We start from the raw sequence: 24,528 nt of genomic DNA on the forward strand, positions 1-24,528 counted from the left end.
TATTGCACTTAAGTATACAATTTTTTTTTTGGAAAATATCTAAAAATTAAAAACTTATATATGTTTTTTTTTTGGTGCGAAAGTTATTAAAAGCGATAGCATTATAATGCTTTTAACATGGATACTTTTATAACACACTTATATTTACCGCTAGTGATGTAACGAAGTTTAAAAAAACAATTTATTCGAAAAAAAATACCAACTGCTTTATTATTTCCTGAAATTGATTAATTATTCATTGAGAAATGTCAAAGATTAAAATATAGACAGAATTAAATCTATCCAGTTATTTCAGATTGATTTTCAACATTAAAAATAAATATGTAATAGATTTTAAAGGATTTAATAAAATAGAAAACAAAAAAAAATGTTACATCACTTTACACAACTATCTACATAATAACTTCAACAATTTACGAAAGATTTTTTTTAATTACCCACTAATTCTGCAAGTCCGCTAGTACTAACCATAGATAAATTAAGCATAGACACTGTTTGTCTATGTTCTAAAAATGACATATGACACATTCAAATCTATATTCTATGACATTTGACAATAAACAAGATTGACAACAAATGACAGTTAAGAAACTACTTTTTTTTTTAATTATAAGAAAAGTATAAAAGTCTTGGAAAAAGCGTACACCTTCATGACGCAATCAAACTATATTTTCCCAATATTTTTTTTCCAATTTAAGCAAAAATAATATAAATCACAAAGGCTTGCGAAATATTCTTATAGTTGAAAAGTCACAAGACAAGGGTTTTTTTGAAAAAAAAAGACACGTGGAATTTGCTTTAGGCGTCATATAGCGTTATCTCTGTCACACGCTACGATACTTAGTGTGTGAGACAGAGAGAGCGTTCTACGAATTGTCTCTTTCCATAGTTTACAAGGTCAAGATACAGGTTGTTACAACTATGACTAATTACATAGACTATTTATAGGAAAAAAATAAAAATCCTGATATAATTAAATTCCAACAATATTTTAAATAATTCATACACAAAAAAAAACTTTAATGATTAAATTTTATGTATATAAAATATACATAACCCAAACATTCACCTGCATTTAAACACAAACAACCCTAAATACCTACAATAAAATCTAAAATAAATGTCTTTGATTAAAATAATTCATAATAAAACCCTCATTGGATTCACTATATTTTTTTTTCATATAAAATTATCACAAATAATAAATAATGTGATATATTAAAACTATAATTTGGAATTACAATACAGGCTGTTCATAAAATGCTCTTTAACTGTAAAAGTTTATTAATTTATAATTCACTTACTGTAAGCAGTTTGTTTAATAGTAATAATAAACATTTTTGTTTCGTATTTTAAAAAAGAAAAAACAATAGAATTTCAGAAAACGGTAAAAAAAAATTTTATTTGGAAAACTAGAACAACCTGTATATCAAATAAATTAGATTTTATACAATATACGAAAGGTTATAGTAATACAAAATAATGTTACTTCGATATGCTATAAGCAAATAATAGACACCATAAACATTCCATACAAGAAAAAACTCTACTCACTTTGAAAATATCTCAAGTTTCAAGAACCTTAAGGCAAAGTGACAAGAGTTTAGAGAGAGAGGAATCTCACTCGCGCATGTCGCAGTATACAAGGAGGTGTGAGATAGAGAAGTTTAGTAGAAGAAGAGAAGTCTCTCTTGCGCAGTACCGGAGAGGAGACGCCAGCCGCGCTTGATGTTCAGGTACTGGATGACTGCGCGCACGCAGATCAAGATACCTGGAAGATAATTATAGACTATACATAGACTCTCTTTTTTCTTAAATATTTTAAGCCATATTTATTCGGAAATTACATGCATTTTTCCATTAAAAAAATGTTGTATTTATTCCTTTATTATTAATTAAACTGTGCGACTCAAAAAATAACTTAATTAGTAGTCTAAGTATTTTTCTAGACTATATTCTCTATTTTCTTCTACATTTATACCAAATTTCATCAAGATCCATTAAGTCGTCCCAGACATATCTTCAAACAAACATCCAAATATTTCCATTTATAATATAAGTGAGATTTAAATAGTAACAAAAGTCATTCACTGATAAAATAAAAATATCCAACATTAGTACAAAAATCGATATAGTTTTCAGGTTATTTACTAAACTTTGCTTGCTTGTTTTTACAATATTATGTTAGCAGGTAACAGGTAGCAGGCTGAAAAAAAAGAAATGCCTAAGTAACTCACCAAAGGCCATGATAAGCCACCACAGCCATGAGTTCTCATGAGAAGCCAGCTCAGTGGAGTGCTTCACGATGAGGGTCCACTTGGCGAGGGAGAGGCCGAAGCCTGCAAGTGCCCCGTAGCGGCTAGCCACAGTGTGGCAGAAACACATCAGTAGCAGGAACCCAATCCAGTTGAACAGGAATGCAACTAAACACACATTACAATATTATAGAAGACTTATGGACACACCCTATTATAAATTATGTATATGTTCGCTTCTGGAATGTATACAGGGTGTTGTAAAACTTAAAAGATTAAAAAAACTTTCTAATTAACAACTATGAAACATTCCCTGTACACTAAATCATAAGTACAATCGTGTTTCATATATAACAAAGTCCTAATTTGTCTCAAAGATAATAAAAACCATACCAAAGAAGGATGTCAAGAACATGACATCAGTTCCGAGAAGGCTATTCTCTGGGTCAAGATGATCAGTTGAGGACTCAGGGGGCTCCACAGTTACGAAGGCCGTGATCGTCGAGTGACGGGGAGGAGGCGCTGTCATCTGAAATATACATGTACCACAGGAGTCAATATTAAAACCTAGAGATCAATCCAAACTTAATTTTAATCAGTCTTAAAAGCAGTACCAAAATTTGTTCACCTATAACTGACAAAAAGACTATCAAAACACTTTTTGTTTTATCATGACATATAAAATAACCTGATATTTTGCACTACAAATGTGACCATAATCACCTGAATCGGTCCATCCCCTTCCATCTGTTTCTCACGCTGCACCTCCTCGTAAGTGGGCAGCTTGGAGTTAGCAGCCACATCATATGGTGGTGGGGCAGAGAAATCCACTTGTGGGGGTGGGATGTCATGAGAGTTGGAGGCTGGAAACATTATATTTATGAACAAGCGTTAAATTTAATTATAACAGTTAACAGGGCACATAAAAGCAAATTTGTCATCTACATCTTATACTTGTCTCCACAGTAACAAGCCTCCTCCATAATAAAGGTGACTAAAAAGTCAACCATACTGACCCAGCGCAGATATATTGACTTTAGGCACAGGTCTCTATAAATGGATAAACAATTGCTTGGAAATGACAGCTTTAGCTTAGTTGTGATATAAGAGCATCTGTTGAAGTTATGTGAGAGTTAATACTATGTACATTATTAGTTTGAATCCACACCACTGCTACAAACCGTAACAATTCGCATCAAAATGGCGAAAATCAAATCATCATCATCAGCTCACTATACGTCCCCACCGAGGGGCTCAGGGCCTACCCTAAGTTTAGGGTGATTAGGCCATAGTCAACCACACTGGCCAAGTGCGTGTTGGTTGACTTCACACATATCTTTGAATTTCTTCTCAGGTATGTGCAGGTTGCATCACAATGTTTTCTTTCACCATAAGAACGTCGGATAAATGTACATATGTAAATCGGAAATCGAAAAACACATTGGTACATGGCGGGATTCGAACACAGGACCTGCAGATTGCAAATCAAGTGCTTGACCCCTGAGCCACCGACACTCTCAAAAATCTAATAGAAACAAAATACTATATCTATTAGCCTTTCCATTTATATAGGCCAAAGACTTTAGGGCAATTTATGTAATTACAGTGTAATATGAACAACCGAGTGTCCAAGGGAATATTTTTCTCACAAATAGAAGCTTCTTGCTTATCCAGGTTCAACTGTATATATTATCTTACTAATATTATAAAACAAATGTTTGGATGGATGGATGTTTGTTTGTTTGAAGGTATCTCCGGAATGGCTCAACAGATTTTGATGAAATTTGGCACACATATATGACATAGCCTGGAATAACACTTTGGCTACTTATTACGTCTTTTTTTAATTCCGCGCGGACGGAGTCGCGGGTGATAGCTAGTAAATTATAATACCATTTGGGAATACCCTCTATGTCACAAAAACTCATTATAATAGCTATCAATAGATTAATTTATCTTACAAAAGGAATTAGTTGTATATATTTCCACAAACAATGTGTGAATAGCTTGTGTTCCAGTAATAATATATAAATATTATCATTCTTTTATGAATACCACATTTTTATATACAGCAAGTCTGTATTTCTCTTTACAAGTATTAAGAATCTATTGCCTGAGCATAAACATAGAAAAACGATGTTTGCTACATGTTAGAAATAAAATATATAACTACTTATAATATAGTCGTAAAACGAGAGAAATTGAAACATGTGCATTTATCAAAGAAATCAATAAGTCGAAGTTTAAAGGTCAAACATATTGCAATAAGTATAGAACATCTTATGTTTATTTTCCTTCCTGAATTGACATACAGTGACCCTGGAAATAAATCAATAGTTGACAGTTTAAGGCAAATGGTTTTTTACTCCGTTTTTGATAAGAAATGTTATCAACCAAGCCATGACAAATCAACGATTTTCGTCGGTAACGCATAGCTATGAATAGAATAATCAATATTATCTTCACTTGAAACTGTACAATGAATGATTGCCTCACAAGTAAGATAAGAACAATAATATTTCTTACTTATAATATCAATAAACGGTGCGGGCATGTTCATAGTGGCGTCTAAATTCGACGGCAATATCACCCGCAGATGACCCGTCTGGCAAATATTCTCAGCTCGAGACTGGCTCTGTAAAATTTATCAAACACTTTCACACATCACGAAATACCGCATGAAGTTACATAAATAAACAATTAGAACATTGTCACTGATCACATACCATGTTTTTAGACATGAATTATTAGCACTATTTATCACCAATGTTATGAAACGTAATAACTCTCAGATAGTTGAGAAATTCAAGTCTACAAAAGAGACATCATATGGGAGTCCTTTTACAATATTTTTAATTTGTAAGCTATTTTAAATGCAGCAGAGCACCACCCGAGGACCCCAGTTAACACAGATTAAAGAATACGGTAGGAATACCTAATGACGACTAAAATATTGTACTAAATGTATCGATACCAGTCAAATGTATAAAATTATTGCGGATCGACTAAAATTATGATATTAAATGCTAATAACATTTTTTGTAAAACATTTATTAACGAATGACTTAATGTGAATCGTGAAAAGCAATTTTTTTGCGTTATCTATAACTCAAAATCTGTCTTTCCCTGACAGACGTCAAATTTATGTCAACGTCAAGAATAGGAAATTGGGAATGTTTTTCGAAATCCAGATATAAATTAATAAATGATTATAATAACGAACAAGTAAACTTTCAAAGATGAAGGTTGTTTTAATGGTTGCAGAAAAGCCGTCGCTGGCACAAAATTTAGCTAACATACTCAGTAACGGAAAGTGTAATACGACGAAAGGTTAGAATTCGTATAGGAAACTTGTCATTTACGTGTAATTAAAATTTATTTTGTGTATTTACGGTATGTAATATATCGCATTTATTTATTGAAGGTTCTAATGGGGCTTGTTCTGTTCACGAATGGAATGGTACTTTTAAAAATGAACCGGTACGGTTTAGAATGACATCAGTTTGTGGGCATGTGATGAGTCTGGATTTTACTGGAAAATACAATAATTGGGATAAAGTAGATCCCGTGGAGTTATTCTCTTGCCCTACTGAGAAAAAGGAAGCTATGCCTCGTCTAAAAATGCCTGCGTTTTTGGGAATGGAGGCCAGAGGCTGTGATTATCTTGTTTTATGGCTGGATTGTGATAAAGAAGGGGAGAATATATGTTTTGAGGTAAGATATAGATTATTAGTAGTAGACCAATGAATCCTTGCAGGCAAAAAGTCCATTATAGATGTTTATGTACACAAAAGGTTATCTAGAATACCTACATACCAGCAAGACATTACTGAAAAATAATATACAAATTTCAGGTGATGAGCTGTGTCCAACCCTTCATGAATGGTGATGTATGCTCACCTCAAGTGACATACCGTGCTCGCTTCTCTGCCATCACAGACAAAGATATAAAAGCGGCCATGTTGAATCTTGTACGGCCCAATGAGAATGAATCTCGCTCTGTAGATGCAAGACAAGAGTTGGATTTGCGTATTGGATGTGCTTTCACACGTTACCAGACAAAGTATTTTCAAGGTACAGTATTATACAAATAGCTATGCAACATTTTGCAATTTATTCAAATATATTAGAGGCTAAGAACATTGCATGAATCACAACTTGAAATATACAAGTTACTGCACAGAAAACAATGTTTGGTGTTGTGGGACGTAAAGGGATCCTAGAGGTAACCATGCAGTTCTAATTAATCAAATAAAAAGGTTTATTCAGCCTATGCAACTAACAAAGTAGCTTCGGAGTTAATCAAACTTTATTCTCTCATTTTTTGATGTGATGACATTTTTACCACTTTGTTTATATCTTATAGGTAGATATGGTGATTTAGATGCATCATTAATTTCATATGGACCTTGCCAAACTCCAACGTTAGGTTTCTGTGTACAAAGACATGATGAAATACAAACATTTAAACCGGAGACATATTGGGTTTTACGTGTCACTGCTAGTACTGAGGAAGGTCGGGAATTGCCGTTGGAATGGAAACGGGTTAGAAGTTTCGAGAAGGAAATTGCTAATATGTTTCTTCATGGTATTAAAGAGATAAAAGAGGCTGTGTGAGTATGCATTTCTATGCCAATCTTTTTTTTATACCTATAAAGGTTTCTAAAGTGATAAATGCCTATGTTGTCATAAAAAGGTTTGATTCTTTTTGGGTTGTTAAGAAACAAACATGGAAATGGGTTCTAGGTATTTGCTAAACATTTGGTGTATAACCCCAAAAAAAAAAATAGTCACTGTTTAGTTGAATACATGTTTTAACCCTTTGAATGCCGAGGAAGGATATTATAGACATCAAAGTGGTTATATATTTCACTATAAATATCATTATTTGGTCAAGAACTCGTTTTGTAAGCATGTGCGTAATGTTTTCAATAGGTATGAGTCAAAAATCCGCGCAGTGCGTTATAATTATGGTATAAAAAGGTTGATATATGTTTAAACTAAAATGTATTTCAAATACTGTCTAATTGTTTCATAGTAAGGCCCTTAGGCCTTTAAGAATTGTAATTATAAGAATGTTTTTATGTCTATAATAACAGAATGAGATATATTTCTTCAAGCTAACAGTTTTCAACTTATAGAAGTTCTCGTCATCAACCTGCCCTTATCCCTATCGAGGGTCGGCACAGTATGTACTACTCCTCCATACATCTCTATCAGCCGTCATATCCGAATCATTCCTTACTATTTTTGGTCTTCCTCCACCCTTGTAGCCATCCACATTCAATCTCATTACTTTTTAAAGAACTTATAGAAGCTCTAATGTATATAATCTTTGTGTTATAATTTTAAATGCAGTGTTATCAATGTACAAGCAAAGGAGAAATTGAAGTCTCGACCGGTTGCTTTAAATACAGTAGAGCTGATGAGAGTGGCCAGTTCCGGACTTGGTATGGGACCGCATCATGCTATGCAGGTTATGTTAAATTTAATACTTTCATTGTTATATTTTATATGATTTTTGGTTATTTGATGTAATTAGATTATTCTATAATCAAGTAAAAAAAAATCATCAATCTTTTTTTTTATGAGTTTTTTATAAAAGTATAGGATTTAGAAATTAATTATTAAATTTAATTTTTTTTTTTTAGATAGCTGAACGTTTGTATACACAAGGTTATATATCATATCCGAGAACTGAAACAACAAGTTATCCCGAGAATTTTGATTTAATGTAAGTAATATAGTTTAAAATTCAGGTCTTAACAGCAAACACTAGCGTGTGCTGCTGCCATTTTTGATTTCTGTAAAATCGCAAATTTAAATTTACTAATATTATAAATGCGAATGTTTGGATGGATGGATGGATGTTAGAAGGTATCTCCAGAACGGCTGCATGGATCTCGCTTAAGGCCTAGATGTAGAACATAGTCTGGAAGAAGATATAGGCTACTAATTAAGTTTCTTTTTAATTTGCGACAGATAATTTAAGAATAAATAAGTTAGAATTCGATATTATATGTTTTGTTTATAATTTTCAGTGGTGCTCTCCGTCAACAACAAGGGTCGAGCAAGTGGGGTGAAGAAGTGCGTGCTTTGTTAGCTAACGGTATTAACAAGCCTAAGAAAGGACATGATGCAGGCGACCATCCTCCCATCACACCATTACGGCATGCAAGTAAGTACTAGCAGTTGCAATTGGTCAGCAAAAAAAAATAGCCTTAAACATGCCCGTGGTCATCAACTACCTTCTCATCGAAGTCCTGACAAAACTGGTCCATCCGTTCTGGAGTTTAGCTGAAACAAACTCAGTTTGCGGACTGACAGACAGACATATGTATATGCAAAAAATTTAAAAATTTATTTTTTTATATTTCTCTATTACATACAGACATACCAATTTTATTTTATGTATAGATTAGATAATAAAATATAGTTGTTTCTATGTGTTTTTTCATACTATAAATGTGTTAAATTTCAACTCAATCCATACAACTGTTCCGGAGTTATCTGCACAAGATCCATCCAAATGAATGACCAATGACGTGTTTTCGTTACAAAGTCAAATGTCAGAATGATTAGTAAGGGGAAATAAACGTCGACATTTGAGTAAGGCTAGTGTTGCGCCAGTACACCGGCACAGTGTCGGATTTTCTTCCTAACAGTAGTTACAATATAAACTGACTATTGTTAACAGCGGAATCAGAATTGGAAGGTGACATGTGGCGTATCTATGACTACGTGACTCGTCACTTTATCGCGACACTTTGCCGCGACTGTCGCTATCTCTGCACAACCGCAACATTCCAGATCGGCTCAGAAACCTTCTCTTACTCCGGCAATACTTTAGTTGATGCAGGATATACTGAAGTTATGCATTGGCAAGTAAGTGTTACTGAGCTATGACCTTTATTTATGAATTAGTTGTCGCCCACGACTTCGTTGCGCGGAATTAAGTAGCCTATTTGTTCTTCCGGACTATGTTCTACATCTATGCCAAATTTCCCAAAGTGGTTACCAGCGTGAGTTATATTGTTGTAGGCAGGAAATTTATTTCATTTTGTATATTTAATATGTATATTTCAGGCTTTTGGTAAAGACGAGTTTGTGCCGGTACTGAAAGTTGATGATATTCTAAAGGCTCATGATCACAGGCTGGTGGAATGTCAAACCTCACCTCCAGACTATCTCACCGAGGCTGAGGTATGCATCTCTGAAATACATCAAACATTCCTCCCCCAAATCATAATTTATTCTCCAAATTCTAATCTCCTTAAGCATAATTTCTCCTACAATCATAATCATCTCCAAATCTGTGCCGGAGTCCTCATTTTAATGAGAGGATGGGAAGTGGATTTGTTGGAAGAGGACACGCATAGGAAGGGAAAATATTCTTGCCTGTGCATCTCCTCCTTCATTTACAAAGATAGGTAATGTATCTAAAATTGTGTATGTCTATTAGCAGCATCGCTTCGCCGTTTTGGCGAATTCAATTTATGACTAAAAAAACCCTACAAGTCAATTTTTCTACACAACTCATTACTTCCGTCTAACTTTTGACCAAAATTGTGTACTGAATTTTAGGTGATAACACTAATGGAGAAGCACGGCATAGGTACTGACGCGTCTATTCCCGTCCATATAAACAACATTTGTCAGAGGAATTACGTTGCTGTAGGCAATGGCAGGAAACTCATACCTACCAATCTCGGCATTGTCTTAGTGCATGGATATCAGAAGGTAAAAACTAGCTGTAACCTGCAACTCCGTCTGCGCAGAGTTAAAAAAATATAATAAGTAGCCTATGTGTTCTTCCAGACTATGTTCTTTGTATGCCAAATTTCATCAAGATCATTTCAGCCGTTCTTGAGATACCTTGTAATAAACATCTATTCATTCATCCAAACATTTGCATTTTTAATGTCTAGCTGTCTGTCTGTCGCCCGCGATTCCGTCCGCGTGGAATTAAAAAAAATCTTAAACAGTAGCCTATGTGTTCTTCCAGACTATGTTTTACATGTATGCCAAATTACATCAAGATCCATACAGCCGTTGCGGAGATGAACAAACATTTATCCATTTTAAACATTCACATTTATAATATTAGTAAGATAATAAGTTTATATTAAAATCTAGATCTTATAAATGTTCCTAAAATTCCAGATAGATCCAGAATTAGTGTTACCAACAATGAGATCAGCGGTGGAAGAACAATTGAACCTAATAGCAGTAGGTCGCGCTGACTTCCACGCTGTACTTGCACATACAACAGAAATATTCAGAAGAAAGTTCCAATACTTTGTCAGATCTATTGAAGCGATGGATCAATTGTTTGAAGTTAATTTTTCCTCGTTAAAAGCAAGCGGTAAAGCTTTGTCTCGTTGCGGGAAGTGTAGACGGTATATGAGATATATACAGGTATGTATATGTTTATTTTCCTGTGAAAATATTGATTTTGTATGACATTTGTATGTATCCAGGGGTTCACAACATTTGGACCGAATAGGTTTTGGATAAGAATGGATAAGTTTATTTTTAACCATCTTTAGTTCTCAATTCGTCTGTATTTTTTTTTACTTAATTAATTCGTTATTTGTTTTGTAATTTTTGTATAATAATATTTTATTCTAAAATAACTACTAAAAAAAGAATATTTGCATTGATTTTTTTACTCGCAGAGTTATTTGTGGTTTGTTTGTTGATTTTCTAGTATAGTAGTATTCAGATATCTTGACGGCTGTTGAAATCGCTGCGCGAAGACCTTGGATTGTTAAGCTATTTGAAAGAAGCTACACAACTATACCGTCGTTTTCCTTTCGCAAAACATTACAAAAGACGTGTATTCAATATTTAGTTATATAATTTAATATGTAAATAAATATTTCAGGCGAAACCGGCTCGTCTACACTGTTCTCATTGTGACGACACGTACGCGTTGCCTCAGAACGGCACTGTACGTATCTACCGCGAACTGAAGTGTCCGCTCGACGACTTCGAGCTGCTCTCCTGGTCCTCCGGACATCGCGGCAAGAGCTTCCCTCTCTGCCCCTACTGCTACAACCATCCGCCCTTCAGGTTAACTTATCTTTGCCTACTACTTTATATTCTTGTCTCTCTTTTTATCAAAGAGATGGAAAAAGATGGATATATAGTCTCAACTGGTGGCCATATATTAAACTAAGTTTTGACAGCTCACTAGCGCCCCTCTGTCCATGTCGTTGTATTGTCATGTTTTGTTTTTAGGCAACTAATTTTGTTTAAAATACATATTTTTAATTGTTTATCTTTTTTTGTTTTCTATTTAGGGATATGAAGAAAGGTTTCGGTTGTAATTCGTGTACGCATCCCACGTGCGCGTACGGCGTGAACTCCACAGGCGTGTCTGGTTGTGTGGAATGTGAGGCGGGTGTGCTAGTACTGGATCCAGCAGCGCCGCGCTGGAAGCTTACCTGCAACAGGTACGTCAAAATACTCTGCTCTCATATGTATTCCCAAAGAATTACAAATTAGAAGCCAAGAAAAGAGTAAACAATTCTCTCAAAGGCATCTGTGGTTTCTTTACGTGATTATAACGTAGATGTAATGTGTTTGTCTAGATGCGACGTGATAATCAACATATTTGAGGACGCGAGCCGCGTGACTGTATGTGAGCGCGCTTGTGACGCGTGCGGTGCGCAGCTGCTGTGCGTGGAGTACCGCGCTGGTCGCACGCGTCTGCCCGCCGCTCTCACCGAGATGACTGCCTGTCTCTATTGCGAGCCTAGCTTTGCAGCACTGGTGAGTGCATACACACTTACTACATCTACAGTGCCCCCACTACAAATACTCTGATCCTCACTATATCTATAGTGCCCCCACTACAAATACTCTGATCCTCACTACATCTACAGTGTCCCCACTACAAATACTCTGTTCCTCACTACATCTACAATGCCCCCACTACAAATACTCTGATCCTCACTACATCTACAATGCCCCCACTACAAATACTCTGATCCTCACTACATATACAGTGCCCCCACTACAAATACTGTGATCCTCACTACATCTATAGTGTCTACTACATATACTGCGGTTTGAAGTACTTACTACTTGCTTACTTTCGCTCGATGCAATTGACTCGTAGCTTGACAAAACGCAAAAGAATTTACATTAAATGGTATATTTTCTCGGTTCTAAGTAATTATTTTGTGTGTTGTAGGTGGAGAAGCACCGCGCGGTGACGTCACGTGGCGGTGCGATGTCGCGCGGGCGCGGGCGCATGCGCGGCGCGCGGCCCAGCAAGAAGCAGCCCAAGGACAAGATGGCGCAGCTCGCCGCTTACTTTGTATAGCAGGACAAGTAATTCCGACACGATGGACATAAGTGAAACTAGCTCACTAGCGCCCCTGTGTCGGAAAAGTGCCACAAGATTCTTGTCGGACATTCTCTTGTCATTTGTGACAATATTATGCTTTTATACATAGAAAGTAGGTTTTTTCTAATCCAGTGATCATAAGTGAAACCATACGACGGCTCACTAGCGCCCTTTTGTTAATGTCAAGTGTCACAATATCATTGTCAGACTCTATCTTGTCTTTTGTGACATTTATTAGTCTTTTATAGATCTTAAGTAGGTTTTAAAGACCGACAAACTTATTTAATCCGGTGGCTATAAGTGAAACTATGCAATGGCTCACTAGCGCCCCTTTGTCAATGACAAAAGTGTCACAAGATCCTTTTCGGATATAGTTGTCTTGTCATGTGTGACATTTTATATGTCTGTGTAGGTTTTATATATTTTTTTGTCAGATTTGACTGAGATAGGCGCCTTGCACCGGGTCCGATAAGTTTGTCGGGAAGTTGGCACGTCGTGTGAAGTACTACTCTTGTCTTACACGTGCCAAGTATGTTACTATAATTAGTTAAGTTGAAAGGTAACTATACTAAGTTAAGAATAATATTCTAACTTGTTAAGTAAGCTATGTATTAGCTAAGTTGGTTTATTAATTCTAAGTGTGGCTTTTTAGTAAATTCTTCATAGAAAATTAAAAACTATTGTTAAAGTGTTTAAAATAGAATAAACTCTATGATATAAGGTTTTAAGGTATATTTTAGGTTTATTCAACTTTAGTGTAATCTTTTAAATGCATAAGTAAATATTTCACTACTAAGTAATAAGCAAGTAGTTAAGATTATATTTGTTTAAGATATTTAACTTCGTCTCATTAAGATCTTATTAATTTGTTGTTTGTTTTTAATAAAAATTACATATTTACTAACTTACCTCATTTTTTTAAATTTTTTTTTTGCTTATAATCTCCAAACTATCAAGTTTCAAAACAAACACACGTTTTAATGAGGAGAAAAGCTTTCTTTGCTGACTGTACCACTGAACCACAGATATACAGGAAATACTCTATTTTATATACAAAAAGTATTGTGTAGTCTGTGGACTGTTGTCATAGCAACGACTTTTGTCAAATTTCACTCAAAAATTCAAAAATATTCATAGCAAAAAATGGCCCTTTTTTCAGCTATGGATGCATTTCGTCTTCGGAGCTCTTCTTTAATTCCGGCAAAGTTAATTTGGAATATATTTTTAATATTCTTAAATGACGTAAAAAAATCTCTAAAAGATGCCAGCGGATTCTCGCTGCTGGCGCCACCTACTTAGAGCTCTCAGTTTTTGGTTTTCCTCCACATTTAAGAGTTTTTACTAAACCGAATGTTCCACTGACCGTGGGTTATTGACTTCGAAATCTATATGAAATATATCGCCATCCTTGTCGTTCATCTTTGACTAAACAGAGACAACGATATATTTTGCGTAACGATTTGTTAAACGGGGATTTTTGGTGACAGAAACTCATGAATGAGTTTTAGTAATTTAGATAATATTGGTTCAATAAAATAGACAAAAATTTAAGTCTTCATTTTATTGTGAAGGTCACCTAATATAAGATACAGTACGATACAAGCTTACAATGTATTACTGTATTTGTTTTTTTATTACCACTTATTACCGAGTTCACACTGCAGAAATATCTATATAAAAACATATTACCATCTCTTTTATTCACTTCGGATAGACAGAGACAGTAATATTATACATATATTAGAACAGTGAAACATTCAGATTAGGAGCGTAATGTATTATAAACTGGCTATTTGATATTTTAATATTCAATATAAACTGTATTATTACACGAAATATGAATTTATTACAAAGGCTATGAAGTAAGCGTGTAATTTATATAAAAAAAACAACAATAAATTATAGCCAATAACACACAATGTCATCCAGAATTATATCTTTGAGCTTCTATTTTTGAACGAGATTATAAATTGTAACACATTAATAATTAAAATTACAATTTAAAATATTACCAGCCCGTGCCAAATTCTATAGTATATCACAGATAAGCCAACGTGAAATGCATAGCAATATAAAATTTATGTATATATTTATGTATACATATATACAAGGAAAGGACCTGCCCAGGAACGGAAATTTAGGAGAATATAGTAAAGGTTTTTAGTTACCCGGTAAAGAAATAACATATACATATATGTTGATAATTTGGTCACTTGGAGAATAATCTAATGACTTTAATTTCTCTACGTGCAATCTATGTTTTTGGGGAAATTTTCATAAATCGTTATTTTTTGACACCCTGTACGAAAAATTCGAAATAAATTATAATGTATACAAAAATAGGAAAATTATATTCACCTAATATTTAAAAAGCACTGATATGCCTCAAAAATTTCACAACAATCAATAAAAATACAGCCCTCGGGCTTTTTAAAACATTAGAACTTAAATTATTTGTATTTAAAATCATTATACAATAGCGTATGATGAATTACATCGCACAGATGGCGCCATCGGTTTAACAAGATTCGACTGATCCGACTCCAAGGACCAACAAGTCCTTCGAGTCGGATTTTACGAATTTTCAGTTGCCATTTGTCTAATTAAACCGTTAACTCCATATTAAAACGATATTGAAGACTTAGAATTACAAATTAATATGTTTACTGTTGTGCATTTTACATTTATTTTGTCCTATTATCTACGGTTTCAGTATTTAACTAGATGCATAGATTACTAAAGATAACGCAAAACTACTCATCTGTACATTTAACATTTCATATTATAGAGATTCATTTTTATATATTAAATGTACAGATTGCTTTCTCAATTCTATGCTAATTTTAATTTAATCTCACTGACTTTTGATAACATAATTAAATTCTATTATAAATAGCTTTTTATAATATTTATAGCAAATATTTACAATGACAATGAATACGTTTCGTCCAACATTGAACCGCAGATGCGTTTGTCAGAATTATTGATGTTGGATTAGCAGAACATAAAAACACGAATTGTACAGAATTAATTCTAATATAAAATAACGTGTAATCGAATGAACTTCGATACTACAAAAAATTAGAATTTAAGACAGATACTACGAAGTTCCAAAGAAGTTTCTGAAATTGATGTCTACCTAGATATGTATTTGAGAAATTTAATATCAAACTAAGATCCTTAATATGGGATCTAAAAGACAAATAAGTCTAAATGAAATAAAGAAAATAACTAAAAATGAAAAGGGAAAATCGGATAATTTACTTATTTTAAAACTAAAGGATTAATACAATAAATGAAATCTGTACAATTCTTGTTTTATATTTAATTTAAAACTATATATTTGACATTTATATTTATGTGTAGCTGTGAAATAAAATTCTAACATTACATATACTTTTGATTTAATTTGATATATTTTTGCGCTATGTCAACACATAAATAAGAAGGCCATCTAACGTAGGTAATCTGTGAACAATTGTTAAATATACATATACGCAGTTAAAATATTGCATAATCACTTACCCTGGGTTTCTGAGGTCAAAATTCCCGTTTAAAACATATTGCCATCTCTATTTAGCCAAAGATGAAAGTCAGGGATGCTGATATGTTTTATACAGAAATTCTGGCGTCAGAAACCCACCGATGTTAAGACATTTCCGAATTTGTAGAACGCTATCTCTGTCGCACAGTTATTAGGTATGAGAGAGACAACGTTCCACGACTCTGAAACTGTCTCTTTCTAATTGTATGCAATTTTTTCTGCTTGTATTGAGTATTGAAGGATAATATGCATTTGTACTGTTTATTTATATTACAAATTACATATAAGCAGAGTGACTGCAGACTACGATGACTAAAATCTCTAATTTTATTAAATGGTCCGAATTTAGTATGAATAGAAGCGGTAATTTAACAATCGTATGGACCCATACTTCATAAAGTAATTCAAAAGAGGCCAGCTCAACGTAATACTGAAAAATACATTTATATATATAAGTTTTAACTAAAAGTAGTTTTGTGAAACCGAATTATTAATTTATATACATTTAATTTGTGTTTATTTTATTTATAAATCTGAAATATAATATTTTATTAACTAGAAGAATTTAGTGATGCCCTTTCTATATTTGTTATTGTCATAGAATTTTAAAAATTTAGATATTTTACAGTTTCTGTTTTTGAGAATACAAGTAGGTTCGAGAGAATGGTATAATTACAATAACTCCGTAGGTAAATATATAGTACATAAGCTATGAATAGCTTATAATATTTTGAGCCACCGAAGTATATAATATTAATATTAAATTTTCTCTATTTAAAGCTCTTAGTTTTCATTTCATGCGAGTTCTATTATCGCATGGAATACTAAATGCCCGTAATTACGTAGTCGTTCTACGTTCCGGGGCGAATAATATTATGGTTACAGATATAACAACTATTAAATTGGTATAGAGTGACTATTATATGTTAAAAAACAAAAGCTTCGCTTTTGGCATTTGCACAGGTTCGACCATCTCAGGTAACGCTGTAAAGTCAATAGACACGAAGAGTACGTTAGGAAGGTCACTTGTATGTAGACACTGAACAGTCTGAAAGTATACGTCACAAAATATTCGCACTTCAAGAGGAACCACACCACATTAGATCGTCCACACTTGAACTTTCTCCGCCACAACACACCAGCTCGCTTGATCGTAGTACGACGATACGACGTGTAGACTCTCCACGTATTGCTCGATCAACTGATCCAGTTCACCTTTCTTGAAAACATGGTAATACCTATGTAAAGTGACAGCACCTCCTTCGGAAGGTAAACTGTCAGATGCGTCGCTAAGTGATGGCAAAAGAGGTGCATGAGTGACAGCCCTGCAAGTTTCCGCAGGAACCATCGCAGTATCTTCAGAGGATGATCGTTTTTCCAGTAGTTTCTTCTCCCTGGAACATTCGCTGCAAGAAGGCAAAGAGTTGAGACTCGCGCAGCCCAAGGATGCCGTACTACCAGTTTTGTCTCGTCTACTCCAATCGCTACCGGCCGAAGTGTCGCTAGATTCAACCGAGAAACCAGATTTTAAAGGAGCAGTACTTGCACTCGATCTGGATGTTACAGATTCGGGACTTATTTCCATTTTGTCTAAATCACTTGAGTCGGTTGATTGGCCAACTTTCAGAGAAGATCGTTTATCGGTACTGGTACACAGTGAGTCAACACTTATCTCCGACTCCAAAGAGTAGCCAGTTTCTAAAGATTGACTAGTGTCGTATGTTCCTGACTCTATTGTGATTTCCGGGTTGCCGTTGCTGGACGAAATAGCGCTATCTTCGTCTGGATTCTTGGTATCGGTTACTTCAGGCAATTTCTCATCAGCTACTATTTTAGTAACATGGTATTGAACATTGGCACAGTTGTTAAGATAAATGTCTTCATCGCTTGTTACTTTCATGGATTTCTTTAATTCTCTATATTTGTTAATTATTGGATCAACATCCTTTGACCTCTTTTTGCTTTTTGTTTTTGATCCACACTTAGGGAATAATTTGTTTATATCCGTCTCTTGGGTTTCGCTTAGTGATGTTATATATCTTTTTTCATTTGTGCTCATTTTATTTAGGCCGTGCATATCTGTGCCCAATTTATTGGCATAGGGTTCTTCTAGATGTTGCAAACTATCCGAGAGCTCATCAAGTATTTTTTGCGTATTCCTATCCTCTTCTTCCCGCTTAAGTCGGAGAGAAATACTTTTTTCACTACTACTACTGCTAGGCAAATCAAAGTCGTCTTCGTTTATACGTTTGGAATATTCATCAATTTCTTGCAACAATTTTTCGCTAAGTTTCTCAGCAAATTCGGTTAAGTGTTGATTTCGTTCTTGTTCGACAATCCAATCCTCTTCTTTGGCCAACATATCAGATTTACAGGTCACTAGTGGTTCGTTGGCAATATTCCTATTAAAACTTTCAGATTTGGAAATAGATTTTTCTGAATCGGTGCTCGATATGGAGATTGAATCATAAGGAAGTCTTGTCGGACTCCTGTGACTCTTTTCGTCAAGTGAGCGTCCATCCAGTCGGTTCGGGGATAATCTGTTTAAGCTCCACGTAGAATTACTTGTACTTCCTTGTTTAGGCGATCTGTCTTTCGACCGTCGACCGGGAGAGAGTCGTTCTAGACTCGAGGAGCTACCACTGGAGCTAGTGTGTGATTGTGACCTTGATTTGTCCTCTAATATCCTTAAATCCCCTGGCGATAGTTTATTAAGGCTCCAATTACTACTGCTGCTGCTACTTGACGCACCTTGCACTATAGCCATTGCCTCTGCGTTTTCAATCCTGTCCAAATGTTTTCTCTTAGTTCGTGGACTGGATTGTATGACTGTTTCGCAGGTTTCATCTAAAGAATGAGCGACCTCAGCCGCTGCTTCTATCAGACTCTGTGCTGGTGAACACGAATTTGATTTTTCAGGTGTATTAGGGACGTTGTCCTTCTTTTCTTCTGTTGGAATAGGATTGGGCAAATCTGTAAACAGCGAAATATTTTTATGTGTTTTATAATTAACTAACTGTTGCCTGTAATTAAAAAAAAAAACACAATTAGTAGCCTATTTGTTCTTCCAGACTATATGCTATATGTATGCCAAATTTCATAGAGATCCGTTCAGCAGTTCTGGAGATAGCAAACAAACATCCATCCATCTAGATATTCGCATTTATAATATTAGTAAGGAGTACGATTAGTAAGATAAATTAACAAATGTACTTATGTTTTTATGTGAAGTAATAGTTTACCTTTTTCCATAGCAGTTTTCTTCAATTCTTCCGGAATAACGCTGATCACGCTATCTACTGAGTCAGGCGAAGAAACACCACTGGAATCGCTGTCCATGTCGTCTGTAGCTGGATTAAAAAGCTCAAGAGACATAAGCTTGGGGTGACTTTTAGCGATTGGTTCAGGTTTATTTGACCTCACAATAGGGAAAGGTGGCCGTCTAGAAACACTCAAAGGAGGTATGCCCTTGTTAAGCATCTCTTTAATTTGTCTTATTCTTTCTTTTCTTTTCCTATCAGTGAGCCGCGAATCAAGCGTGTCACTAGTTGGCGACTTATTTGGTTCCTTAGGTTTAAACTGTGGGATCTCCGGTAGTTCCGCAACAGTTTGTAAAGTAATTTTAGGGTAAGGCTTAATATCCTGTAAAACCACTCGTGGCTTTAGGTCATTCGTTTCTGCTGTTAATTTATGTATTTCTTCGATATCTTTATTGATTTCTGCTAGAAGTTCCTTGGTTACTTCCGTTGGTGTTTCTTCCTCTTCTTTAATTGGAGGTATAGGATCGGGTTCTTCAAAAACTTCTATAGATATATTTCTAGTGATAACAGGCGGTAGTGGCTCCGGTGGTAAAGTTTTCTCGTCAGATTCAGACTTCGGCGGAGAGTTAGGCTGACTTTTAGACTGAGGTTTTAGTGGAGGAGTGGTCGGTGTGTTGGTCGTTGAATAATTTTTTAAGCTGTATTGTGCCACAAGGATTTTATTTACCGCCCCTGGGCTTTGTGTGGAATTCGGTGAAGATGGTGGTCGAATCAAGGAAAACGATTGTTTTATTCTAGGAGATGGAAGGCCTGGCGAACTTTTCATCCTCGGTGATGTCGGTACGGAAGAAACTTTTAACCGGGGCGATGTGGGTCCAGGAGATAGTGGAGTAGGTGATAAGGGGTCCCCAGATCCATCAGCTTTTGGTACGTATATAACTGAAGCAAAACTGTCCTCTGAATCCACACTCGTGTCGCTTTGAAGACTACTGTCTTTCGAAGAGTCAGAACCATCCTCTTTCGAATGCCGCCTTTCCGGATAACTCTTTTCGCTATTTGCGTTACTGTCGCTTGGTGTAGGTACTTCGGGAACGGGTCCATGGGTCTTCCAGCCTTGAAGCATTCTCACAAAGACCGTCACTTTGTCAATGTTCGTTGTCGAGGTTTTAAATTTATTAGTGAGACCATTCTTTAGCGACTGGAACTTCTTAGCCGTTGTCGCAGATGTAGAGAATATAGAATCTCTTATCGAATCTAATGTTCCCGGTCTGCGATACAAGTATTCTTCATTTAACGATGCCTGTTTTTGTATGTTCTTTCTTAATCGCTCTTTTTCTCTTAAACGTTCGGTCGACATTAATTCTTCGTTGAGAGAAGATTGTTTGAATACGCCAGGCTTTTTTGACTGCAAACGAGGAGTGTGAATTTTAAAGTTGGGCATTTCTTCGACCATACTCTTCATGTCTGTTGGTTTATCTAGATCTTCTTCGGCGTCGTCTTCGTTGATAGACTTCTTTTGTTTTACTAGTTTTGGTTTCTTTCGTGTTTCTGTTGTTTCCACTGACTGTTGGTCTTGTGGTGGTGTTTCTGCTTCATCGCCGCCGAGACTTGGTAGACTGGATCGGGAGCGGACCATAGCTCTCCGTTCGATGTCGGCTATATCGGTTAAGCTTCTTGACTTTAACGTGGTCGTTTCAGATGTTTGGGCGACGAGCCTGCTGGGCAATGCCTCGTCGAGGCGCCTCAGTTCGATAGGCAGATCGGCAGCTGGGGGCTCCGGTCGTAAGCACGGTCTCTGGTTCACTCTCGTGCTGATACTCCATGAAGACAGAAATGACCGTCGACCAGCGAGACGTTGCAATGCTCGTCTTACAAACGAATAGCAAGTTTCATTTGGCGATGAAAGAGACGATGAACCCGGAGATCCATCGCGGCTTTTCCACGACTCATTTCTGAAAAAAAAAATATTGCGTTTACTCTAAATTAAGTATTCAATGAATATGAAAAATGTACAAAGAATCTGTATTTACCGTTCATAATCGACGGAGAGAAATCGTGCCGTGGGTGTTGGTGGACACAGGGTGGCGGGACGATGCCATGGTATGAGGACATCCTGAAATATAAGATTTGAAGTTTAGTTCAGTAAGTTAAGTTAGTTAGTAGTATTGATTTTAAAACTGTTTACCTGTGAATGGAAGTTCCTGCCCTCGTGCTCCATGGCCCAGACGGTGAGGAGTAGACGGCCGCCGATGCGAGTGACCCGGGCCAGCTCACGCAGTGCCCGCGCGCGCCGCTCCGCTGTCGCGAAGTGATGCACCACCGCGATTGACAGCACCGCGTCGAATGACTCGTCGCGGAACGGGAGACATAGGTTGTCGCACAGAACCACCTGTAAACAAATTTACAGAAAAATCAGTAAAAGAAGGAATAGTACTATAATATGTCGGATGTTTTAAAGAGATTAAGAACTTAAATTACCGAAGTGATAGGAAAAACATCGCTTTAAGATATTAACATCATTAGTTTCACCTATTAAAGCTGGAAGAGACTATGATTATTTATAGTAAAGAAATTTTATCACCTCATTGTTATGTTGCCTGGCCTGCGCTGTGAGCCGCGTGCATCTGTCGCCGCCAACCGTGAATACTGACGGGTTTATGTCCAGGTACTTGCCGTTGCCACAACCTGGTCACCAAAAAAAACCTATTTTATATAGAACTACGATAACGGGGGCTTAAACCTACAAAAGAAGCTTTATTTAGATGATAATCTAGGTTCGATGAAGGGGGGGGGGGGGAGTAAATATTTTTTTATTTCAATACTTAGTAGCGAGGAAGTAAGAAAAACTAAAAAGTAGTTTTTGAGTTAACTATGCTCTATAGGGATTGATCATAGTATTTCGAAGTTGTTTTATATATTTATTTAACTTTTTTGGTTATATTTAGCTGCCCTTGTCACCCCTGGTGGCGCCAATAGTAAGTACAACCAGTAACAAATACATTGTAATGAATTGTACCTGATCATAAATTTTCTATATTCCGACCAATGACATAGACATGGTTACAATATTTCAGGGTCGGTTGTGACGATAGAAATATAATCGATTTGTTTTTATATATTCGTATTGATGCGAAGCGAACTTTATTACGTAATAACTTTATATGGAATAGCAATGGAAATCCACTTTAACACGAACATTTGAAACGAAGTTTTAGTTTGTAAATATTTTTGTTATGGTAACATAGTAACTTTTAAGTTAAATTGGATTCAAGTACCCAGTTTTTATCGTTGCCTATCAGATTTGCTATTTAGCGGAAATTCACTGTTAGACATGACAAATCTACCGTTTAATATTTTAAAAGAAATAATACTTTGTGTAATGTTTTCTTTTTGTCTGGAAAATACAAATTACAAAGAACTGCTTTTAATATATTGTATTACAGATAAAAGCACGTTTCGTAAAAACGCCCACGTATTGACATTTACCTCGGGGAATGCGAGTAAAGGAGAATTTGCTAATTATTTGCCGATGTTACATAGTTGAACGCGTGGGTAGTTGCTATGGCTCATTGAGGTGATCTTTTCAATGAATATTTGCTCTCTTATTTAAATACCCTGTCGAAAATGTAGCCGTTTATTTTTCTTTATCAAAATACGTAGAACATTATTAAGATAGCTTCAATTTGTTTTTGACCATCAAGGAGGGTTTAGTGGGATAATCCTATATACTGTGTACCTTTAAGGAGGTAGTTTTTTTCTAGGGTAGAGTTGTGAACTTACCGACGTCACAAACCAGACTCCCGGGTTCTAGATCCTTGAGGAAGGAGCTGACGGCGGGGCGCGGTGCATCTCCCGCTTCCGCAACCTCCCCAGCGTCGCCTGCTTCCTCGTACACATCGTGCACGTAGGCGTGCTCTAGCGCCGCACCGCGCCCCGCCGCCTCTGCCCCGACGCCCCCGCCCCGCCCGCACACGGCCGACATCACCGCACCGACGTCGCCATCACCGCACACTGCAAAATAAACATGCAAAATTAGTATACCATACCATACATATATAACTGTTATCTAAAGGTACTGTAGGACTACAAGATACATCGACATGAGAGAAAACACATCCCTACTTTTGCTCATTAATAAAGGAAATCTATCTATAAAACATAACCACGATCGATAATACGTATAAGTAATTTTTTATATATCATAAGGGCAAATAGCGAAGCGATCGTTGCCTAAAACTAAAATCAGGCCTCCGGCACGCACACATGTCAGGCGAAACGCGGAATTGCTTCCATTTCACGCCTATCTTCTATGTCCTCGTGGTATTGCACCGAGCGAAGTACTTAACGGTTAGTTATAATAATACACCTTCGTTATTAAATCAGTGGTGACATTTGATTAGAAACTTAAGAAACATAGGTAATAGTAATTTTATTTGGAAATAAAAACATAAGCTTAATGTACTGATAGGCAGGATGGGATATTTTCATATAGAGTATGTTGGGAACCGGGACAAAGGGCATTATCCGCGCACGTGGCGACCCGCTGACCCGCGCGGACCCGCCATCCCGGCCCGGGTACCCTCTACTACATATATGTACATACATATACGAACATATTTGCAAATTTTGTTAAGGATAAAATATTTGAGCCTACATTACTTTAAGATATGACTATAAGTAGTACGGAAGACCGAAGAAAATGACTAAAAAATTTACGGAAAAGATATACATATGGGATACTCGTAAATGGGAAAAGGCAAGATAATGATGAAGCTGTGATAACTTGATAAGGGATATCACTTAACAAATGCCACAATTGATTCAATTTATTTAGTGCTATAAATTGTTTTTATTGGGTAATGCTATCAACGATGATTGAACATCATAATAATTACTACTGCAAATCGAATATCACCACCTTATTCTATCACTTTGCTTTTATTCTAAAGTAATAAATTTCTCGATACGTAAACGTGCCTATAATACTCGTCGACTGTTAAATTTACGTTCCCCGCTTTGCAACGGAATTTGGAACTGCATTGAAATTCCTTAAAGGTAGTCGCGAGTGTAATCGATTTTATTGCTATTTTGGATAATTTTGTCACGTATTTT

General features: G+C 35.8%; 3 protein-coding genes across 3 annotated transcripts; 1 reads left to right on the top strand and 2 right to left on the bottom strand.

The window, feature by feature from the left end:
- Positions 1-1,414: 1,414 nt before the first annotated feature.
- Positions 1,415-5,188, bottom strand: Ndfip (Nedd4 family interacting protein). Its single transcript, XM_013315988.1, has 6 exons — positions 4,982-5,188; positions 4,782-4,890; positions 2,979-3,118; positions 2,649-2,784; positions 2,238-2,423; positions 1,415-1,771 (listed from the first exon to the last, which is right to left on the bottom strand). Exons 1-6 carry the CDS (start codon positions 4,994-4,996, stop codon positions 1,668-1,670), a joined length of 690 nt encoding a protein of 229 aa, XP_013171442.1. The 5' UTR covers positions 4,997-5,188; the 3' UTR covers positions 1,415-1,667.
- Positions 5,189-5,392: 204 nt separating this feature from the next.
- Positions 5,393-13,438, top strand: Top3beta (DNA topoisomerase 3-beta). Its single transcript, XM_013316239.1, has 15 exons — positions 5,393-5,585; positions 5,680-5,969; positions 6,110-6,329; positions 6,622-6,868; positions 7,614-7,731; positions 7,907-7,989; positions 8,297-8,433; positions 8,953-9,140; positions 9,342-9,458; positions 9,840-9,995; positions 10,419-10,673; positions 11,143-11,330; positions 11,561-11,713; positions 11,852-12,032; positions 12,457-13,438. Exons 1-15 carry the CDS (start codon positions 5,495-5,497, stop codon positions 12,586-12,588), a joined length of 2,556 nt encoding a protein of 851 aa, XP_013171693.1. The 5' UTR covers positions 5,393-5,494; the 3' UTR covers positions 12,589-13,438.
- A 3,332-nt stretch (positions 13,439-16,770) lies between these two features.
- fid (class I SAM-dependent methyltransferase fire dancer) lies at positions 16,771-23,532 on the bottom strand. The gene is made up of 7 exons (XM_013315943.1): positions 23,511-23,532; positions 23,197-23,427; positions 21,998-22,101; positions 21,602-21,805; positions 21,447-21,529; positions 19,399-21,368; positions 16,771-19,129 (listed from the first exon to the last, which is right to left on the bottom strand). Exons 1-7 carry the CDS (start codon positions 23,530-23,532, stop codon positions 17,256-17,258), a joined length of 4,488 nt encoding a protein of 1,495 aa, XP_013171397.1. The 3' UTR covers positions 16,771-17,255.
- Between the last annotated feature and the right edge of the window lie 996 nt (positions 23,533-24,528).

This window comes from Papilio xuthus, unplaced genomic scaffold (genome assembly GCF_000836235.2).
Source record: "Papilio xuthus unplaced genomic scaffold, Pxut_1.1 DF826949.1, whole genome shotgun sequence".
In the NCBI taxonomy this organism is placed as follows: domain Eukaryota; kingdom Metazoa; phylum Arthropoda; class Insecta; order Lepidoptera; family Papilionidae; genus Papilio; species Papilio xuthus.